Below are 22,493 nucleotides of genomic sequence, written 5' to 3' on the forward strand. Positions count from 1 at the left end.
GTGACATTTTGGAGGAATCAACAAGCTACTTTTCAAATTTAGCTCGTTATCACGACGAAATCTATCAATGTCCTATGAAAGGAATTTTAGTAAGGCAAGCATTGTTGTGATGAAATGCTAGACCAGACTTTCCCCAAGTATTGTGGTACTTCAGAAACTGTGATCACACACAGTTATTTGTTATCATTACTAAAAAACTGTTGCCTATGAAGAAAATAAATTTGTGTTATTAGTTTTTCTTTATCTGTAACTGAATAACTTACTATTTTCTATTTTATTTTACGAAATATATTATGAATATTTGAAACTGTGTTACTAAATCCAATAAATTTTTTGTTATTAGAAAACTAGTATACTTACAAATGAAATAATGTGTGTTCTTAATTTTCTCTTTTTTAACTCTATAACCTATTGCTTTCTGTTCTATATAATTTATTATGAATATACGAGAAGTTGTTATTGACAACAATTTTCCTAAATCCAGTAATTATATAGGCCTATTGTGTGTGTATAAATGTGAAGGAATAGGTATGTAACTTCATAATTGAATGGGACAAATGATTTGAGCGAGATGGTAATGGTGTATTATTCCTGATAGGATCATTCATTCTGCAAGCTATAGGACAATCTCTATACTGTCCAATAATTTTGCCTGGATCAGGGTTCCGTGTGTTGTAAATCTGCAACTTCAGATCCAGTGACAAGCATGGTAATGGCTTAACCACAGAGAACAGTAATAATTCAATAACTGTAAATGTCAGACTTCTATTTTAAGTACCATACATCTGAATTTTACGAAGGTCCCACAAGTATAAATGAAATTACGACTAAATAGAAGGTATTAAATATTTTATTGTAAAGCAGTTTTATTAACATAAAAAAAATCACACACTTAACTGACGACATTCACAGAAGTTTCTGCATATGTTAATGCATGAGAATTTCCATCTGCACCAATCTGCTATTTGTATCTCCAGGCATGCGATATGGAACAGTGCCTGCAAAACTTGTAATTGCTCTGGCTTTCTCACGGAAATATGACAAGTGCTGTAAAAGAAATTACAATTAACAAATATCCAAAATAAAATCAAACTATTACTACTATCAGTACAATGTACAATTGTTTTCCATTGGTTCCAGAAATGGTAAACTAACAAGGAAATTGTACATGGGTTCTTGTCCAAATCTAGAGGTGATGCAAGAAGAGCTTGCCACAGAAAGCTGTGCGAACTTTCGGAAACGTTCGGGTGCACACGACCTCGCTTCGATTCGATTGGCAGTTCTCAGTCTTCTGCTGGCTTGATGTTTCGAGTGAGATTTATCACAGCGCATGTAATGTAACGTAAACCTTGTTGCAGAGGAACTAGTAACATAACTTTGTTAAAAATACAGAAGCACGAATTTTTTACACATAAAATCACTGAATGAAATGACAAAGATGTTATAAGAAATATGTAATCGTGTAATAATTGATATTTGACGTTGTAATAAAACACTAATACTATGTGATTTTATTAAAATGTTCCGATAACTAGGGTACTATGGTCGGTTTATTTTAATCTGTATATACTCCTTATGTTACGAGCGGAGCCTGTTTCGTTTTTCATAAATTTATAAACAATTCCCTAGTTTGACTGTACTTACTTACTTATAAATGGCTTTTAAGGAACCCGAAGGTTCGTTGCCGCCCTCACATAAGCCCGCCATCGGTCCCTATCCTAGTTTGACTGTGTAACGTTTTATTAGCACTTCCTAATTTAGAGCGAAACAGGGGCATTGTTAAATATATAGAATGTTATACAGAACTCTGTTATCTAACACACTTTGAACTACATAAAACTACTGATATCAGGGATAAAACGCAGAAAATGTAACGCACATACTGGCTTCTACCCGCTCCGCACAATACTCTCCACGATACGAACAGCTCAAGACTGCGCTTTCGAATGCGCCCTGTAATCAGCATTAGGTGATTCATAGCAGCCCTGTAACGAGCATGGCGGGACGAGGACCGAATATCGTTCTCTGCGCATCAGTCAAATGGGCAAGCTTTCTTTGCGCTTCCTCTACTCTCAAACTGCGCACATAGTTAGCTGTCTTCAACAAATAGACAAATATAAAAATTAGTTGCCCATACTAATTGCAAGATTGCGAAATTAAAAGTAGGTCAGCCCCTGGCCTTGAATTGTATGATGCTCAGCGAGATGGCAAAGCACAATGAGAATACGATCTTGTCTCAAATAGTATATAACAAGCTAAGAATTCAGGGAAGATTAACTACTCTCTCCATCAAGTATGTATAACCTTTCTTAATTCAACATTCCAAGTAAATTTTTACATCCTTACATTCAGTATGAGGGAAGGTTTCGACATAAGGTCATTAACAGTTCCCTTGTGAGCCATAATCGTGAGGAAATGTGAGAAATCGATTATTTTGGTAACAAACAAAGCTGAAGTGGCTTACAATGTTGTATTATTAAATATTCTCCATTGATCCCATTTTTGGCAAAATAAGCAGGTTTAAGAAGCCAATGAAACGTACTTTAATGTAAATTATTCATATATACACATGTAAACATACCTTATCTTCCAACCTTCCAGTGCCTGAAGAATTTGGATCGCCTCCCCTGTAAGTATAAAACACATTCTTGTGAATTTGGACTAAGAATATGAATATGTAAGTCTGTTATTATATTTATTTATATTTATATGCAGACTTAGGTCTATTTTGTTGTTTTGGTTATAGACACAAAATAAACAGTGGTTCACCTATCTCTGCGATTTCTTACAGTTTTTGGATGAGAGACCTCAGAAACATAAATTCATATTTCAAAATAGTTTTATTATAGTACATATATTCAGTCTGCACCACTTTGAAGGAAATGTTTTTCTTTAAACACAAAGAACCTGAAGGATTCTTCTGGTGGCATGGCAAACTCCAGATTATAATTGATTTCAGTCTACGAATTTCCAAGCATGTGTGAATTATGGTAGCTACACAATCAGATGACGAATTCCTAAGCCTCCTAGGTTCAGACTTAACTCCATTGGATTTTTTTTTTTTCCTTTGGAGTTTTGTATGAGTTCTCCTCTAATGGGTCAAATTTTGCCAATGTAAAAGCTACGTAAGGGAATGTGTTGCTATGGTAAAAACATGCTTGAAAACACGTAGGCTAAGAGCACAGGTGGATTGGAAGCTTTGGCTGATCTAGTATATAAAGTGCATGCTGCCCTTTTCCAGAAGTAATCACATATGAAGAGTTTGCGGGAAAAACGATGATTGTCATATTTCTGTTAAGGATTAGATAATGATCTAATTGAGTGTATAACTGCAAGATGTAGTGCTGTTTCTATAGAAAATAAAGGAAAGGATTACTGTATTCCTGGTGATAATTCTCCTTTTTACCATTTTTCATAAGAACAACATTAAATTTCGTAGTGATCCATTGAATTAGATAATGACATCAACCTTAACAAAACTGTGACATTCATCGTTTTTCCCGCGAACTCTTCATACTCTAAATTGAAATATTTTTTTGAGAGCTAAGATAATTAAAAAATTATATATTATTTTAATGTACCGAAGTACATATGTTATTTCCATGCAGATATTCTGCGTCATCATACGATGAAAGAGTAATGGAACTGAGAAAAACTCTCTTCGGCACCGGGATTTGAACCTGGATTTTCAGCTCTATGTGCTGATGCTTTATCCACTAAGCCACACCGGATACCCACCCCGGCGCCGGACAGAATTGTCTCAGATTAAGTTCCAACTCTTGGGTTCCCTCTAGTGGCACTATGTCATAGATGTCTATGAACGTAGGACTGAAGTCCACACATGTGCTGAGGTGCACTCGTTATGAGTGACTAGTTGGCTGGGATCCGGCGGAATAAGCGCCATATGATATGTGTAAATCACTTCGTGATTTAAGACGGCGCTTATTCCGTTGGATCCCGGCCAACTAGTCACTCATAACGAGTGCATCTCAGCACATGTGTGGACTTCAGTCCTACGTTCATAGACATCTATGACGTAGTGCAGAAGGCGGTCACTAGAGGGAACCCAAGAGTTGGAACTTAATCTGAGACAATTCTGTCCGGCGCCGGGGTGGGTATCTGGTGTGGCTTAGTGGATAAAGCATCAGCACATAGAGCTGAAAACCCAGGTTCAAATCCCGGTGCCGAAGAGAGTTTTTCTCAGTTCCATTACTCTTTCATCGTAATTTAAAAATTGTTTATTAATAACTATGTTTACTACTTTAATGTATTAATTTAATAACAAATGGATAAACATGATTTAAAAGTTGTTTTACGTCACTGATAAAATAGGAAAAAATAAAAGAATTGATCCTTTTGATTTCTTTAAGATTTTTTCAGCTGTTTTATTTATATATTTAAAATTATTCAGATAAACATGCATTGCAGTGCATAAGTAAGTAATATAAACTACCACCATAATAAACACATGTACGAGGCCAGTTATATTGGCTTAGGAAATGCTAGGAGCCAAAATTACTAAATTATCATATTTTTACATCTTGACTTTTGACTAGCAAATTCCAATGTTCTCAAAAATTCTGACTGAATGTTAAGAATTTGTGTGCTGAGCGTTTAATTTCTGAATGTGAATAATTCTCAAATTACTGTAAATGAGGAAAGCTACATTCATCAAACCAATCATTCCTGAATTCAAGTTGAGAGGTATAGGGGGATTATGAGGACTAAATTTTCCCCTCCTGCAGATCATTCCATGAAGCTCAGGCCCCATGGGAAAATCATTTACCTTCTGTTCAAACCTAGTTGTTATAATAGAGCTAAGAACATTCTTAAAAAAGTGCTGCTCTATATTTTAGTCTATTTAGCTCATTGGTAAAGCTGCTTGTAGCTGAGATTAATTAATCAGTGTGACCACATAGATTAATATCATATCCATGTGCACTATACCATGTTGAGATTCTTTAGCTGTAACTATGTATAATGTAAGTGAACATTGCTTACTTTGTCTTATTATACTGAACATACAGCATATTCATTGTTGCAAGAAGCACATCTGGAATATTGCGGCATATCTCTTCACCAAGCCTCTTGAAACTGTTCACTCTTTCCTCAACTTCAACCAGAGCCATAGGAATCAATTTTGTTTTTGTGATTGTCTGGAAAACATAAGTTTATAAATCAATATTCCACTGTCAAGCCCACGACAGACGAGTAACAATTACAGAAGTGTGTTTATAATCCAAGAAAATAACTCAAGCTAGAACAAGACAACTGGTTATATATAAAAACCCCTGCTATGTACCAAAGGATGTGTTGAATGTTGTTATTGTTGTTGTTTTCTAATGCCAGGCGTTTGACAATAAAGTCATTTGACCTCTTGCACTCCAATACTTTTCAAAGATATCATCATGGCCAGCCACTGAAGTACAGATTTTGAGGTGTTGAATGTACTACTACTGAACTGAAAATGTCTTATTAAACTTGTATTTTATTATTCTAAACAGGTCATAAGGTTTCTTCACACAAGTTTAATATAGGATCCTCATCTTCGTTTTTCCCTTATACTGATTTCCACTTCATGAAGTGATTAAACAGGAAGCGATATCATGTTGCTGTCAGTAGAGGCTCAGTTGCTACATAGTCATGGTGCGAGTTCGAATTGAGATAAACACTTAGCAGTTTTCACCAGAATATTTAAAGTATGCATACAACAGAGTATTTGAAATGCTTATGATTTACATTGTTACACTTGCAATAACAGCGGCAATGACAGCACACACGAAAACTACTACATATAACGCATGTGGCCTGGCAACGTAAGTTTGGCAACACTGTCCCACCAAACAAGAGAACATCGCACAGCACTCGGTTGGCATTGTATTTCCAGTATGTTGAGTAGCAGACGAACTTTTGGATTATAAACTCCACTGAAATGTGTTGTTATTGTTGTTGTTTTCTAATGCCAGGAGTTTGACAATAAAGTCATTTGACCTCTTGCACTCCAATATTTTTCAAAGATATTATCATAGTCAGCCAATGAAGCACTGAAATGTTACGTTCTTACTCAATGTGACAACTAGGGTTGCCAGGTTTTCAAACTTAAAATACAAGAGATTTTGGAAATAACTGACAAAATCATTCCATCTAAACATTATCGACAAGTTTTACCTTTAGGAGGATGTTATATATAGTACAACTCTACACAAAAGTAATTTAAAATGAATCTCATAGCACTATTAATATTTACCACTTGCTTTGTATTAATTCAGAAACTTTTACAATTGAAATTTCCCTTAACAAAACAGGTTGAAAATTAATGAGAATTTGTCATTGTAGATTATACTTAAAAATATGTAATTAGAATAACTTTCATAGCATCAGAACGCTATTCATATTTACCATTTAAATAAATAAACAAATTATGGGAGAAAATATTATCAAATACGTGAGATGGGAGACTGGCGAAAATGTGGACAAAATACGGGAGAACTCTGGAGACCTGGCAAGTCTAGTGACAACACTGTACAAGCTACCCCTCTAGCCTATAGAAGTACTTTCTATTTTATTGCGTTAAAACATGGAAACTAGTACAGAAGAGAATCACACTGGATTTTTTCAATAGCCCTCAGTCGAATTGAATCTGTGACACATGGCTCCAAAAGCATGCACAGGAACCATTATGCTGTTGAGAGAGACATTTATTATAACAATGATTTTAGCAGCAACTTGCAGAACACTTCAATTTTTACACATTGAAACAAATACGAATAAAATTTTACGAAGTTCTACTACTAATTTTGCTATATGAACGAACATTTCATTATTACAGTAGAACGTCGATTATCTGAACTAATTGAAACCAGTTACAGTTTGGATATTCGATTGTTTGGATAACCTAAGCTAGATACCACTGAGTGGATAATATTTTAAAAGGTTTCTGTTACCAGCTGGCTGCTGGTCTCACGTCCACATGCCAGATCAGAGGTGGACGATCATCCAACCAGAATGGATGTATCGTATAATTAGCACAATGATTCCCCCAGCTGTTACAGCTGGCCTTCATAACCGGAATTTGCTACCTATCATAGATCTTATCACAAACAACACAATTTTACTCCCGATATGCACAACTTATTACAAACAACACAATTTTACTCATGACACGCACAACTGTCCTTCGCATGCAACAGATACAATTCAACTAACGGAACTTCCCGCGAGCTGCAACACTGACATGGCAGTAGGCACGGGAACAGTGCAAGGCTGTCGCGGTCCACTCTATCTCTAGAAGCTCTGTAGTACGGTATTGAAATACTGTATATAGTTGTCAAGCATTTCTAGAATGCCTGTTATTATTTCAGCATTAGAATGCATATTGAAAACAAAATAAAAATTTAACTATTCTAAAATACAAAATTCAGTGTAATGTTACAAAATAAATACAAAATTTTATTCTTGGTATAATTTTCAGGCACAACACAGATATAAATATGAACGGTATCTCTTAGATACAATAGGGATTGTGTCTAACGGGAGAATAAAGTAATTACTGACATCTTACCTCTAGAGCTGGTACATATTCCTGTGCATGATACTGATCAAAGAATATGAGGAGATCTCTTAGCAAGAAGAAGGTAGATGCTGTATCAGGTGAACAATTAATCTGTTGACCTCTGTACCGATTTGTTATATTGTTTGCCAGCTCTTGCAGGCGAGAACGTAGAGAGCCAGGACGATTTATCTGATGTACAACTTGGCTCAACATAGAAGTCATCAGCGATAAAACTTTCTCATGGTTCTGAAATAAACATGTATATTTCTATCGTACACAAAGCAAAGTAATATCTTATTGTTATAAAATAGATATGTACTATACTACCTACTGTATTTTAAGAAAATTAAGTTAAAGTTATCTATTATAGGTCCTGAAGCCCAGATAATACAGTGGGAGATTAAGGCTCACACCTTTCCTAAAATCTAAATCCCTAAGAAATACTCCTGGAAATAATTTCTGTTAGAGGCTGAAAAAAACCCCACAACCACAGTGCGGCCAGAAGGATTAGATCAATGGAGAAAATCCATAACCCCTTTGGAAATCAAAACCGTGACCTTCCTGCTTGCAGCATAATATCTTAACCATGTGTCCCTATATTTAAAAAAAATATTAACGTTTTAGTTCGTAATTCTCCATACTCGTACTTTGGACAGTCCAAGAATTTTTTAGATGATGTATCATACAGGGTAAGTAATGTCATTAATTCTGGTGGATGATTTTTTTAGTAAAGGCCAGCAAAAAAATTAAATACCATTTTGCTGCATTTTGAATAGTTTTCCAAAAAAATGTGCATTTTAAAATACATGAATTACGAGATCGTGCTACACTGTGTAATCAGCAGGGAGTGCACATAAGGCTGTGTTGTTCATTCATTCATTCATTCATTCATTTATTTTATTCCATAGATCTTACATGAGCAATGAAGCTTTAAGATGTGGAACATGTCAACATTTTACAATATTACAATTACAATTTTTACAAATTTTTATAGTTTTACAATTTAGTAATTTTCTACAATTTTTACAATTTTGTACAATTTTTTTACATTTTGGCGAGATGTAGTGAGATGAGATGAGGTCCGAGGATTCGCCAAAATATTCTGAACAACACCTTCACCTGGCTCTACAGATGATATAAATATAGATAATAATAATAATAATAATAATAATAATAATAATGATTTAACCTGGCAGAGTTAAGGCCATACAGTCTTCTCTAACACTCAACCAGATGATATAAAGTTTTAATTTTTGTGTTTAATCTGTGTTAGAGAGTGGAGAATGAACATTTCATGTTAAATAAAATCTTGGAAAATTTAAAATAAATTCTACAATCTAATTCAGAAAATGCAGACAATATGATATGCTTATTTCAAAATAAATTTAAAAGATTAAGACACATGACATAAGACATGTTTAATATCCACTTGGAGGATTTAGTAAAGAACTGTTTTTAGACCATGGGAGGAGTGATTGTAGGATGAAGAAAAATAAAGTGCATAAGATTTGCTGATGATATGACGTTATTAGCAGAAGAGCAGATGATACTAAAGGATATGCAATTGCACTAAATGACAGCTATGAGTAGTATAGGAAGAAAAATAAAGAAGGTAAACTTGCGAATTCTAAATGAGGCAGGAGCAAGTGGGCAACTTCAAATACTTGCGGTGTACTATAAGCAGTAACATGAGCTGCTGCCAGGAAGTCAAAAGGAGGATAGCAATGGCCAAGGAAGCTTTTAATAGAAAAAGGAACATTTTCTGCGGACCTCTGGAAAAAAGAACTAAGAAAGAGAGTAGTGAAGTGCTTTGTATGAAGTGTGGTAATTTATGGAGCAGAAACATGGACATTACGACGAAGTGAAGAGAAGCTAATAGAAGCATTTGAAATGTGGATATGGAGAAGAATAGAATATGTGAAATGGACAGACAGAATAAGAAATGAAGCTGTATTGCAAGGAGTGGATGAAGGAAGAATGATGCTGAAACTGATCAGGAAGAGAAAAAGGAATTGGTTGGGTCACTGGCTGAGAAGAAACTGTCTATTGAAGGATGCACTGGAAGGAATAGTGAACAAGAGAATATTCAGGGTAGAAGATATCAGATGATAGAAGACATTAAGATATATGGATCATATGAGAAGACAAAGAGGAAGGCAGAAAATAGGAAAGATTGGAGAAAGCTGGGTTTGCAGTGAAAGACCTGTCGTTGGGCAGAACACTGAATGAAGACATTTTTACTCTCCCATTTCAATTGCATATTCTAGAGAATGTAAACAATAATGATGCTTATGTCACGTCATAAAAACAAACATTTAAAACTCTAAAGGAAAAAATAAAAATACAAGATGCTTATTTCACGTTAAATGAACTAAATTAAAAAAGTGAAACTCAATTTAATTTTAATTAAATATTTGGTGAAGAGACAACAAGAAAAGCTTATTTTATGTTATACAAATCTAATTAGTGATTAAAAAATCTCCATTTGTCGTACTACAAGCATTTTCTTCAACCAATTAGAAATAGTTTCCTCCCATTTTAATTTTTAAAGTAATAACAGTAAACTCACGTACAAGAAATCAAATTTCCCTTGAAAGCAATTGTGTGCAATTATGTTTACATTTCTCGTTGTCTCAACCATCTCTCACATAACCCGAGCTGCGTCTCTCCAGCAGACAATAACCTTTACAGGATTGTCAGAGTGCATCAAGTTTTAAAATTATTTTTCAGAACGAAAAGTTACATTTGTTGGGATCAAATTTCTGCACATATAAAGGACAAAACTAAAATTATTTAAATCATTTACCATCATAATACACTGCTCTCTTAAATTGACTGAGCATATCAGGAATTAATTCAATAGTTTTCCCAAAGTACACTATGAAATGTTTCATACAAAATATTTTTTTCTCGAAAAGTAAAAACGAGCAAAATTGTATTACAATTTTTTGTTTGAAATATCTCAAAGAATAACCCCCTTGAAATTAATGACATTACTTACCATTCACCCTGTAAACTCGTATTTTTTTTGTACAAATACATTGACTGACTTGATTACAAAACGAGGTAAATGACTGCTATTTTTCAATGTGAACTTCAGAATTTATTGTATTTCTCAACCTTAATCTTTGAACAGCATAGCATCTTTAGCAAAGGTGTTTAAATAACATCTAAAAGCTGTTAAATAATGTATACTTACACCTGCCAGGTCATACAGTTTAATGGCATCTTCAAACATGCCTTTCCTTTCAGAATCCATTGCAACTTGCCCAATAATAAGCTTTGTATCAGCCTGAAAATGAAATAGTTTCATGAAATCAATAACACCCATTCTTGACATTTATAAATTTACACTATGTTCAATGTTTTTCGATTTTAACGAGAGAGAGATGCGTTTAATAGTAGTATACAACACAAAGAGAACTATATCTCAGTACCCACAAGGAAGGCTCACCAAGTGATAAAGGATTTTCACAACGATTGTTCCCTCATAGTTCCACTTGAAATAAGAAACCTCTCTATAAATTTCTATATTCAGAAAGGGCCTACTTTTCGAGATATGATTTTTTTTAATTCTTCAATCCAGGGGTGTAACAGCTAATGCAAACAAAGCTGAGTACTAGACATATCAGGCAATAAATCTTAACTACTGTCATAATCTCCTTAAATAATGACATCAGATACATAATATTCATTAAATTGACTACCGATAATCTATGAAGAAATGATAAGGAAATGTAAGCATACCTGAAATTACTCACAGTAGTGGAAATCGTAAAAATGTACAAAAAACAGTGCAATTTTGCACAACGAACATTTAGCTTGCTTACAGACCATGACCGTTTGGCAAGCCACTTCTATAAAATAGGAATTCTGATTTGACCATCCTCCACTCTATGCAACACTCAAACTGATATGAACGAAGAACATTTGAAAACCTGCAACACACTGTCTGGAGAGAAAGACCTAATTCAAAAGTACTGGAGAGCAATGGTTTCATCACCAGATGCCAGGCATTAAACAACACATTTCAAAAAAATAAGTTTCTCAAAGTCAGCCTTAACATCAACGTGAAAACAGAATTCTACACGTGGCTAACGAGAAAGACAGGCTTCGGCACGAATTGGAGTCATGTGATTATCATGGTCTAGTCATGGCCATCTTGATGATCACCTAATATAAATACATGTTCAAAGTTCTAAAAAACAAAGAAATTGCTATATTAAACTTATGTTAAACGTGCATTTATTATAAACTTGTTCAATGTTGGCCACGTTATGATTAAGAATGTGACGTCGTGCCGTAGCCTGTCTTTCTCGTTAGCCACGATTCTACAGGAGTGACGAATTTATCTGGTTTGGTCAAGGTTTATGCCAGCCATATTTAAACATATTAACATATCTAGGAGATGAAAACTGATCATGTTTTGGAATATGTATTATATGTCTTTCTCGTGTTAAATTCTATCGTACATGGTTAACATGTTTCAGTCTGTTATTGACCTTCAGAATACACACACTCTTTGACTCCACATTACACTACACAAACGCACCCCCACAGGAAACAAAACAAAAGGCGCCAAGACCAGCAACAGCCAGTTCTGAAGAAGGTCAATAACAGACCGAAACATGTTAACCAGGTACGATAGAAGTTAACGCAAGAAAGACATATAATACATATTCCGAAGTGATATAGTGTTAAAAGTTGTGTAATCAAGATGGTTATTATGTTTTTTATTTTATCACATTATCTCTCTGATGCAAAATAATATTCGTGCAAAGTAACAAGACACTATAAGAGAGCTTCCGAATGAAATTTTTCCAAGCCATAAACGTCAAGAGGGTGAACAATCGGAGTTGTGTGCTTTGGAATTGTTAACAACACTGTTTTACCTTCTGGAGTTATTCTTTCTACAGCCTGTCTACTTTGGTAACTGATCCATGAGTCTACAAAAAGGGTGAGTTTTCATAAGCTTCTCTGATTCTGAGGGCAACACATAAACATTTGAAGACTTTAACATTTTATTCTTCATGATGGCAATGGAGATATGCGGCTTATATGAGTGTCATGAGATTATTTTGAAAATACCATATCTCAAAGCCTAGGCCTCCTCTGGATGTAGAAATGTATAGGGAGATTTCTTATTTCAAATGGAATGTATATGGGGAAAATCGTTGTAAAAATTCATTATCACTTGGTGAACCTTTTTTGTCAGTGTTATACAATAATAAATAAACGCTATTTCCACCAAATTCCTGTAATGATTTGTTACTTTAGTATCAGAATTAAGACAAATTAAAAAAGGCAGCATACCTGTACTCCTTGAAAGGTATCAATGAGGCCAGGAATTCTCATACCAGTTGGTTCCAAAACTCCAAGCAGGAGGTCAAACTCTCTGGATTCCAGTGCTAAGTCACTCACACAGGTCATGAACAAGTTGCCTCCTTCAGGTCCCTTCATGTTTCTGTAATCATCACACAGCAGTGATATGAGTTATTTACAGAGGGACCAGAAAAATGTATACACATTTCAACATGCAAAAAATCTGCATGAAAACTTTATTACAAAATTGATACACACATCAAGGATTGGCTGTGGATATGTTTAACTACTACTCTCACAAGTATTAGCATCCAGACATTTCTGGGTTCGTAAAACTATTCCATGAGCAATGTTGACCAATGTGTACACGCAATTTCAATTTCTTCATATAGCTCCATCAATGTATTTAAAAGTCATGTTGAATATTCAGATAAGTTCAGTTTGTAATATAAATTAGTTTTGTACAATTTTCAGTCAATAACTTACTACAGATTTCATTACACACAACCACTCTTGTTTTTCACATTAATACTGGTTCAGGAAGAGAATTTAAGACAAATATTTCACCTTAGAAAATAATAGTACTGCAATGCTTCTTTTGGGTCTGTAGCTTCGAACTTGCGAACGTACAACATGATGAGTCGTGCTAAATTGAGTCTTCGAGCAGGTGGTTTGTCACCCGGATCAACAGACACTGAAATTTTATAGAACCAATTGCTTATTAATATCACATAGTAAAATATTAATTGTCTAGCTACACAAACAGTCCCATAAAAATCATTCAGTATAAGATTACCCTGGCAATAGTAACATGAAAATGTTTTTCTTTGTTTTTACTTTCTGTGTCTCTGTCTGTACTTGTGTATGTGATGGTTGGAGAAAAATGGTCATTAGTTGTATATGTTATAAAACTATGGATTATTTCTTGAAACACTTTAATATATCAATTTTTTGTTGCGATGTTATTGTGTGCACCTTGCCTCCAAGAATCCTTTCTTGAAAATTACAATGTGAAGTTACTTGTTACAATGTTACTAACACGAAGGTGAATATTTTTTGCTAATACATATTTATAAAATGTATATACTTACACAGTGGAGCCTGAACATTTGCAGGAATGCCAAGTAAATGGAGTTCATTAAGTGCTATTGCAATGTGAACTGAATGAACTCGCAATTTCTCAATTCGAGCCAAAAATTCAATTGCAGCTTCATATTGGCCAGTCAGAATAAGCACTTGAAAATACACGTGTGGCTGTTCATGTGCATTGTAGTGGCTTTCACCTGAAATTCAATCAAATCATTAAGAACATCTATCAACTATCTTAAAATGACAAGCTGGAATGACACATCAGTATGTTACCTCTTGGCCCATAAATGTTGGGTCAGAGTCAAAAACATTTATACATCCTAAAAGAACCACTTCCAAAATTAATTCTTATAAACCGATGAACAAAAAGCAACCAGAAACAACTGGAATAATAAATTACTAATAAGACGAATATGTCAATCTCTTGCTTGTTAGCATTGCACATATAACAAATAGGCTCAGTAGGTAACTTACTCTTTAAAGGATAAACAATAATAATTACATTACATTTTTTTCAATCTGACAACTCATAATACCTACCATATTCTTCCAATAACAAGGACTGTAAGTGAGAATATGTCATCCTGTCTGTCCCTTGGGTGTCTGTGCTGTCTTCCTCACGGATTTGACAAAGTTTCAGCCACAAATAGTCGTCAGCTGCCTTAGCGACTTCTGAATGTTCGTCATTCACATCACATGATCCAATCACACAATAAACTGCCCTAGATATTGAGTATCCAGAAACACAAAATTGCATACAAGAAATGTTAGTGCCAAAGTAAAGTAAAATAATTTTGTTCTTTAGATTATTACACTAGTTATTAATAGTACTATTATTTAACATTCTTGCTTATATACAGAGATTAAGTACAATTTTTATGTAATTGTTTTCTGTGGGAAAGTTTACCAAATATCGATATATCTACTTATACCCTGTTAAATATTAATATATAATACAGTAATATATAATATAATATTCTAGAATATGCCATTAGGAAAGTTCAGGATAACACAGAGGGTTTGGAATTGAACAGGTTACATCAGCTTCTTGTCTATGCAGATGACGTAAATATGTTAGCAGAAAATACACAAACGATTAGGGAAAACATGTAAATTCTACTTGAAGCAAGTAAAGCGATAGGGTTGGAAGTAAATCCCGAAAAGACTAAATATATGATTATGTCTCGTGACCAGAATATTGTGCGAAATGGAACTATAAAAATTGGAGATTTATCCTTTGAAAAGGTGGAAAAATTCAAATATCTTGGAGCAACAGTAACAAATATATGTGACACTCGGGAGGAAATTAAACGCGGAATAAATATGGGAAATGCGTGTTATTATTCAGTTGAGAAGCTTTTGTCATCTAGTCTGCTGTTAAAAAATCTGAAAGGTCGCAGGTTCGATTCCCGCTCGAGGTTGTGAAATTTTTCTTTCATACCATGGCATGATTGTGACTATAACAGTATTTAATTCATTAACATGTCACATCAACGGACGTATATACATCACCCAAACATTGTAAGATGAAGATTACATTTATAAAACAGTTATATTACCAGTTGTTCTGTATGGTTGTGAAACTTGGACTCTCACTTTGAGAGAGGAACAAGATTAAGGGTGTTTGAGAATAAGGTTCTTTGGAAAATATTTGGGGCTAAGTAATGAAGTTACAGGAGAATGGAGAAAGTTACACAACGCAGAGCTGCACACATTGTATTCTTCACCTGACATAATTAGGAACATTAAATCCAGACGTTTGAAATGGGTAGGGCATGTAGCACGTATGGGCGAATCCAGAAATGCATATAGAGTATTAGTTGGGAGGCCAGCGGGAAAAAGACCTTTGGGGAGGCCGAGACGTAGATGGGAAGATAATATTAAAATGGATTTGAGGGAGGTGGGATATGATGGTAGAGACTGGATTAATCTTGCTCAGCATAGGGATCAATGGTGGGCTTATGTGAGGGCGGCAATGAACCTCCGGGTTCCTTAAAAGCCAGTAAGTAAGTAAGTACAGTGCATGCATAGTTATGAAAAATCGTACTCTCAGTTATAATATGAACTTTTGTTGGAATGTCTATCGTAAGTTGTTTCAAGTTTATGTCCTTTGAAACGGGAGATTTTTATGGAATTATGATAAATTTAATGCATTAAAACAAGAACACTAATGGACTTAAACGAGAACAGACTGCGCACAATAAAGTATCACCTGTCCCTCTAAACAAGTTTTTTTTTCCAAGGAATTACGCAATTATAAAGTTTTTCGCTGATTTTTATGATTTCACATGGAATATCCCACATGGGGCACGTTAAAGGACAAAGCATAAGTAAACAGTGCCCACACTCTGTGAGCTACAAGACTGCATTGTGTTCGTAATTTCGAGAAAATTGGCAACAGAAATTCAAGTGTTATCAATTGTTAATGAGGTGCTGGACTTTTCTAGAATACGAAAGAGTAATTTTGAACTTCTACAATTACTGTAGGATACACTTGAGATGTTCATAATTATTTTGCACTTTGTCGCACAATGGAAGGCAGGAATGAACTATGATTCCCTGCCAGTGGACATGTGTAGGTGAACAATGCTGTTCAGTGTGGGGAGATCCAGTAGCATTATATTGATGGATTGGAACTAGAAATGGGCCAGTACCAGTTACTGATATTGATATTTATTAATTTTCTTCGATACTTGATTCTACAACTGCAAATTTCTCATAATTAATTTTTAGAACTAATATTTGTACTTACCTTTTAAATGGATCTGTAGTGTTCCTTATGTGTCGGCGATACTGAAATTTTACTAGTGTCTCTAAACGTGAACTGAGTCTCTTATCTTTGCTGTTAACCAGTTCTTCCAATACTGAACAAAATTCATCCATGCCTGATCTGTAAATACACGATAAAATTAAATAAAAACTACCGATACCAACGAGAAGAGACTTATATCAAATGGTGATAACTTCACATCAATATGACACATATGGTTTTCATTATCTATAATGCCATCCAATAACATAGTAACGTCAAAGTGAAGTTTTTTCAAGGTGTTCTGCACTTATACAAATCCTTTACTTTGTATATACATACATGAACTTCATTCCATGTTTTTCTGAAACTGTATAATTGTTTTATTATAATGTGTGTCTGTTACACATGAATTTGTGATATTGACAAGCCAGTTTCAAGAGGAAAATAACTCAAAATTTAAAGTTGTGAGAAAACTCAATTTTAAAACTTCAAGTTGCTGTAAAATATCCTATTAATTTCACTCAAATTCGAAACTTATAGTATATATATTAACAGAATTTGGAGTAATTTCAATGATCCTTAGATTTTTCACAGCAACATAAAACTAAAATGCAAGTACCAGTATCTCAAAACTGTTAATTTTGAACTGTTTCTCTTTTGAAGTGGGCTGTAGAGATAGAGTGCATAAATATGTAACAAAAACTACCAAAACACAAAATCATGACCACACTTTGCACTTGTGATTGTCACATGAAAATGCGATGTTTTTAAATGAAACCCACCGTAATTGTAGGGTCTGAAAGGATTCCAACACACAGGTTCACAGGCAAATAGTCAGCTACACATATAAAAAATGAAACAACATGAGGTTTCTTGCCTCTGCATCGTGCATAGGTCTACTGATCTGAGATATCAACATATCTACATATCTAAAAATGTATTTGCAGCTCTGTATTTGTAGCAGTTTCATATTTCAAAACAATATCAACGGTTTAATGAACTTATAAATATATTTTTGTGCTAAAAAGTTCTCTTTGTCCCTTGAGGTAGCTCACAAATGGTTAAAAGGTTTCTTGAAATAAGATAATGATGATAATGGAGAATTGTTAGAATGTTATAGAGAAACTTGGGTACCTAGAGAAAATTCCTGTTATAAATTCATGGAGGATCAACTGCGAATGAACCTGGGTCCCTTGGCTTACTGAGTCACTGTGACATCACGGATTTTAATGTAAAATTATTTTTATCATAGCTAACAAAAGTCATAACATTTGCAGAGGATGCTTTTATTACTCATGTAACTAATGCACCAAACATTATTAATGCACTACAGATGTTTTTTCGTGAAAAAGAATAATGGAGTAGCAGATTGCATCATAATTTGTACTTACCCTGCCTGCTTGGCACAGTGCAAGGCTGCTGGTATATCACCACACCGGAGGCAATAGTACACAAGAGGCCAGAATGGCTGGTCTTCCACAAGACCATCCTCTAGGCCAGGCATACCTGGTGGAACTCGAATTGCCACAAAACTACGAACCAATGGAAAAGTTCCTGGTACACCACCTCGACGTGCTTGCTGGAGGTTCCCCATCACCACACTGGTCATGTAAGTTTTGTATCTGAAAATATAACACATTTATTAATAAAAAAAAATCTGTCTCAGTTTTGAAGCTTTCAGGCGATTTTGCTGCAATGTAATATTGTAATTACTCCATATATTATTTATTGGTTCCATCTGATACAGTTGCACAAAATAAACATTAATCAATCTCAGGATAAAAATTGTGGAATACTCTATATTAAGAATTGTATTGGCCACCATATCCCATTATTTTCTTGCTTAGCTGCCCCATGAATGATGCCTTTTTGGTGTCACTTATGAGGTTCAAACATATCTTCAGATAGTTGACTAAACAACAACAACTACACTATCTTCTTTACCTAAAATTAAGAGCTTCGACATTCTTCTATACTGTCCAACCATAAACCACAAAAGAAGTAAATTAAAACCATCAGTACCAGTTGCAGAAGACACAACCCTTCAATATACATTGATTACACCCCAACTCTGGCTACTAGCAACAGGCATCTCTAATGAACACTGATCAAAATACCCCTCATTTCTCATGAAAAACAAAAACTGAATAGACTACAGTGGACTTTAAGTTGTCAGCAAACAGCTAGATACATTAAGAAGATTGATTGATTACCTATAAAAGATTTATTTCACTTTATTATATGTTAGATCATTTCATAAAATTACTTTTTCTTTAAAAACAACACATTTATCATTTTGATGCTGTATATCTACTCCTCTATGTCACTGATCTATCCATTCCTTATTATTACAGAAAACAACGTTTTCTTTGTAATGGGTTTAGACAGTAAAATTTCTTTTATACATTTCGAAATCAGCTTTGCCCCGGGGGAGGGGGGAAAGCACACACATACACAAAATTTAAATGACTAATATTGTAATAAAAACTAATGCAGAGAATTGTGTCTCAAGTAAAGAGCATACCTGTCTTCCAGATATTTTCTGGCTTGTGAGATCAGGACATTTCGAACCTGTGGAAGTACTCGGGATGCAAGAGGATCAGCTGTGGCTCTTGGTGGAACTTGAGACATGTAACGAACCATCTCCCATAACTCACTCACTTTCTGTAATAAAACACATGTACATGCAATAGCAACTACTTTGAATTAATTAGAACTAATATGATGCTCTTGGGAAGAAAGAGAACAAGAAACATATGCACAAAATTATCACCTCGATTTCTCTTCAAGTGCATATTAGGGCTCAGTGGCACATTATAGTCTACAGTCATTTCTTTAAAAATGTTCCCAGTCTTCCATGGCTTCTAATAAAGTGTGACAAAATTCATTTCGAACATGCTTCAAGACTTGGCAATAATTTGAAATGTTCTAACATCAGAGCATATATGAAAATGGATGCAGTACGCTGTAGCAAAGGGAATCATGTAGTGCTACCTGAGCCAAAATACAATTTGAAATGTTCTAACATCAGAGCATATATGAAAATGGATGCAGTACGCTGTAGCAAAGGGAATCATGTAGTGCTACCTGAGCCAAAATACAATAATTTGAAATGTTCTAACATCAGAGCATATATGAAAATGGATGCAGTACGCTGTAGCAAAGGGAATCATGTAGTGCTACCTGAGCCAAAATACAAACATTTGGCACTAGGTTAAAGCAAGTTTCGACCACTTCCTGATCAGTATTAAAATTTGGCAACTTTTCGCCAACTCTGTTTTTAAAACTAACTTTTTGCTCTGCTATGGTCCCATAGCTTATTGCCATGTATTAATAGTGGAACATGCCAAATCATGAACTTGTATGTATTCTTCAAAACAATAAATCCTCGTGTCTGTGTATGACAAATTGTAAATTTGTTAACTCCTAGTGCGACTACACTTTTAGAACTCACAAGGAAACTGTAAATGAGCTCATATCGAAGCCTCTCCTAGGTTTGGCTTTTCGAGGACTAGAATCAGGATGGATCCTTGTACTTACACTTACATTGACCCATTGTGTCTTATATATGTGATGACTGTGCAAGTTCGACATGTGGCTTGAGTGACATTCGTGAATTCGATGCCGAAAGGTGGACTATCCTATCTCAGTCATGACAGAGCCAAATCCCATTTCCAAACAAGTATTTGATACACCCTAGAGCCCAAAGCCCCAAACACTTCCCATATCAGCAACAAAAACTCTTACAAGCCACAAGATCTCACCTGAGCCTATTTTCAACTTCAGATGACAGATAAAATGAAAGATAAGTGGAAAGCAGTGGTTAGAATGAAAGAAGGAAATTGGGGATACTGCACAAGAAACCCTCTGTATGATCTGCTTTGTCCACCACAACCTGGCAGGGGATCGAACCCAGGCTGCCTGCACTAGTTCCGATTTACAGATGCGACATTATCTTCCTTGCTAACCGTACAGGTTATGAAAAATTTGATTGGAATGCTGCATGAAGAAGTGGTTGAGTTTCCAGCCTAAATAAATCATTATTTTGCCATATGACATGTGAACCAAGCTTGTGTACACAATGTGGTGTGCCAACTGCGTGAGCACTATCTACTCAAAACCAATGGCTGTTCAATTTCTCTACAATCTTTTATTTAAGCTTCAACTTCGCAACCTTACAGTTAATATGGACAGCTAATTTTTGTATCTTCCTATGTATTGCGGAGAACAATGTATGCAATTTCAAGGGAGATTTTGACATGAGTTCATTAACAATTCTCTTCTCAGCATTAGTTAATTGGGATGTAGGAAGAAAGTATTATAAATTTATCATGACAATCAAACTATAACGATGATGGATGTTTATTATTAATAATTATTTATGCAACAAGTGGATAATCTTGATGATTATGGCACAAGTGAATGTTTGTTGCTAGAACAACAGTGAGTGCGACAATTTTCATGAGTGTCATAATAAGATTATCCACGAATTGGATAAGACATTTTATGGCATCTTAGCATTATAAATTGTAGGAAATAAATTATGAAATAGAGATCCATAACTGACAAAATCTAATATCGATTAGTTGCGCCTGGCATTGACACTGAATAAAGAGAAATATATGATCTTGCAGGTTATGTTACAAATGTTTCTTTATTTTTTTAATATAGTTTCTCTGAACCACAGAACTGTTTTATGTGATGTTACAAAAGTGATACAAAATTGTTAAAGATTGGAAATAAATGATACATTACCTTCTCTTCAGTCCTGCAATTCATTTCTTGTTACATCGCACATACTAGCGGTAAGCAAGATAGCAAGTGTTCCAATATTGCATCATAGCAATATGTCATTGCTTTTATTGGCACAAGTGCTACAATAAGGCAATTATGCACAATATCGGATATAGTAACAACCTATTTATAATGCTAGGATGGCATAAAGAATGTTTCCTAACTTTAATAATGTGTTCTACAAGATTCTTATAGTATTCTTTTACTTACTTACTTACTTACAAATGGCTTTTAAGGAACCCGAAGGTTCATTGCCGCCCTCACATAAGCCCGCCATCGGTCCCTATCCTGTGCAAGATTAAGCCAGTCTCTATCATCATATCCCACCTCCCTCAAATCCATTTTAATATTATCCTCCCATCTACGTCTCGGCCTCCCTAAAGATCTTTTTCCCTCCGGTCTCCCAACTAACACTCTATATGTATTTCTGGATTCGCCCATATGTGCTACATGCCCTGCCCATCTCAAACGTCTGGATTTCAAGTTCCTAATTATGTCAGGTGAAGAATACAATGCGTGCAGTTCTGTGTTGTGTAACTTTCTCCATTCTCCTGTAACTTCATCCCGCTTAGCCCCAAATATTTTCCTAAGCACCTTATTCTCAAACACCCTTAACCTATGTTCCTCTCTCAGAGTGAGAGTCCAAGTTTCACAGCCATATAGAAGAACCGGTAATATAACTGTTTTATAAATTCTAACTTTCAGATTTTTTGACAGCAGACTGGATAATAAGAGCTTCTCAACCGAATAATAACACACATTTCCCATATTTATTCTGCGTTTAATTTCCTCCCGAGTGTCATTGAGTGGTTGAGTGTTAGAGAAGGCCGTATGGCCTTAACTCTGCCAGGTTAAATAAATCATTATTATTATTATTATTATTTATATTTGTTACTCTTGCTCCAAGATATTTGAATTTTTCCACCTCTTCGAAGGATAAATCTCCAATATTTATATTTCCATTTCGTACAATATTCCCGTCAT

At 34.8% G+C, this 22,493-nt stretch overlaps 1 protein-coding gene across 1 annotated transcript in view; it reads right to left on the reverse strand.

The window, feature by feature from the left end:
- Positions 1–832: 832 nt before the first annotated feature.
- The window catches only part of LOC138694801 (nuclear pore complex protein Nup93-like), a 33,204-nt gene continuing 11,543 nt past the window's right edge, over positions 833–22,493 (reverse strand). Inside the window, exons 6-17 of the mRNA XM_069818884.1 lie at positions 19,240–19,379; positions 18,107–18,337; positions 16,716–16,853; positions 14,504–14,685; positions 13,966–14,157; positions 13,442–13,568; positions 12,866–13,016; positions 10,752–10,844; positions 7,562–7,798; positions 5,002–5,156; positions 2,582–2,627; positions 833–1,047 (exon numbers count right to left, since the gene is read on the reverse strand). Coding sequence (XP_069674985.1) covers positions 928–1,047; positions 2,582–2,627; positions 5,002–5,156; positions 7,562–7,798; positions 10,752–10,844; positions 12,866–13,016; positions 13,442–13,568; positions 13,966–14,157; positions 14,504–14,685; positions 16,716–16,853; positions 18,107–18,337; positions 19,240–19,379 — 1,812 coding nt within the window. The 3' untranslated portion in view covers positions 833–927. The remainder of the gene's footprint in view (positions 1,048–2,581; positions 2,628–5,001; positions 5,157–7,561; positions 7,799–10,751; positions 10,845–12,865; positions 13,017–13,441; positions 13,569–13,965; positions 14,158–14,503; positions 14,686–16,715; positions 16,854–18,106; positions 18,338–19,239; positions 19,380–22,493) is intronic.

This window comes from Periplaneta americana, chromosome 1 (genome assembly GCF_040183065.1).
Source record: "Periplaneta americana isolate PAMFEO1 chromosome 1, P.americana_PAMFEO1_priV1, whole genome shotgun sequence".
NCBI classification, from domain to species: domain Eukaryota; kingdom Metazoa; phylum Arthropoda; class Insecta; order Blattodea; family Blattidae; genus Periplaneta; species Periplaneta americana.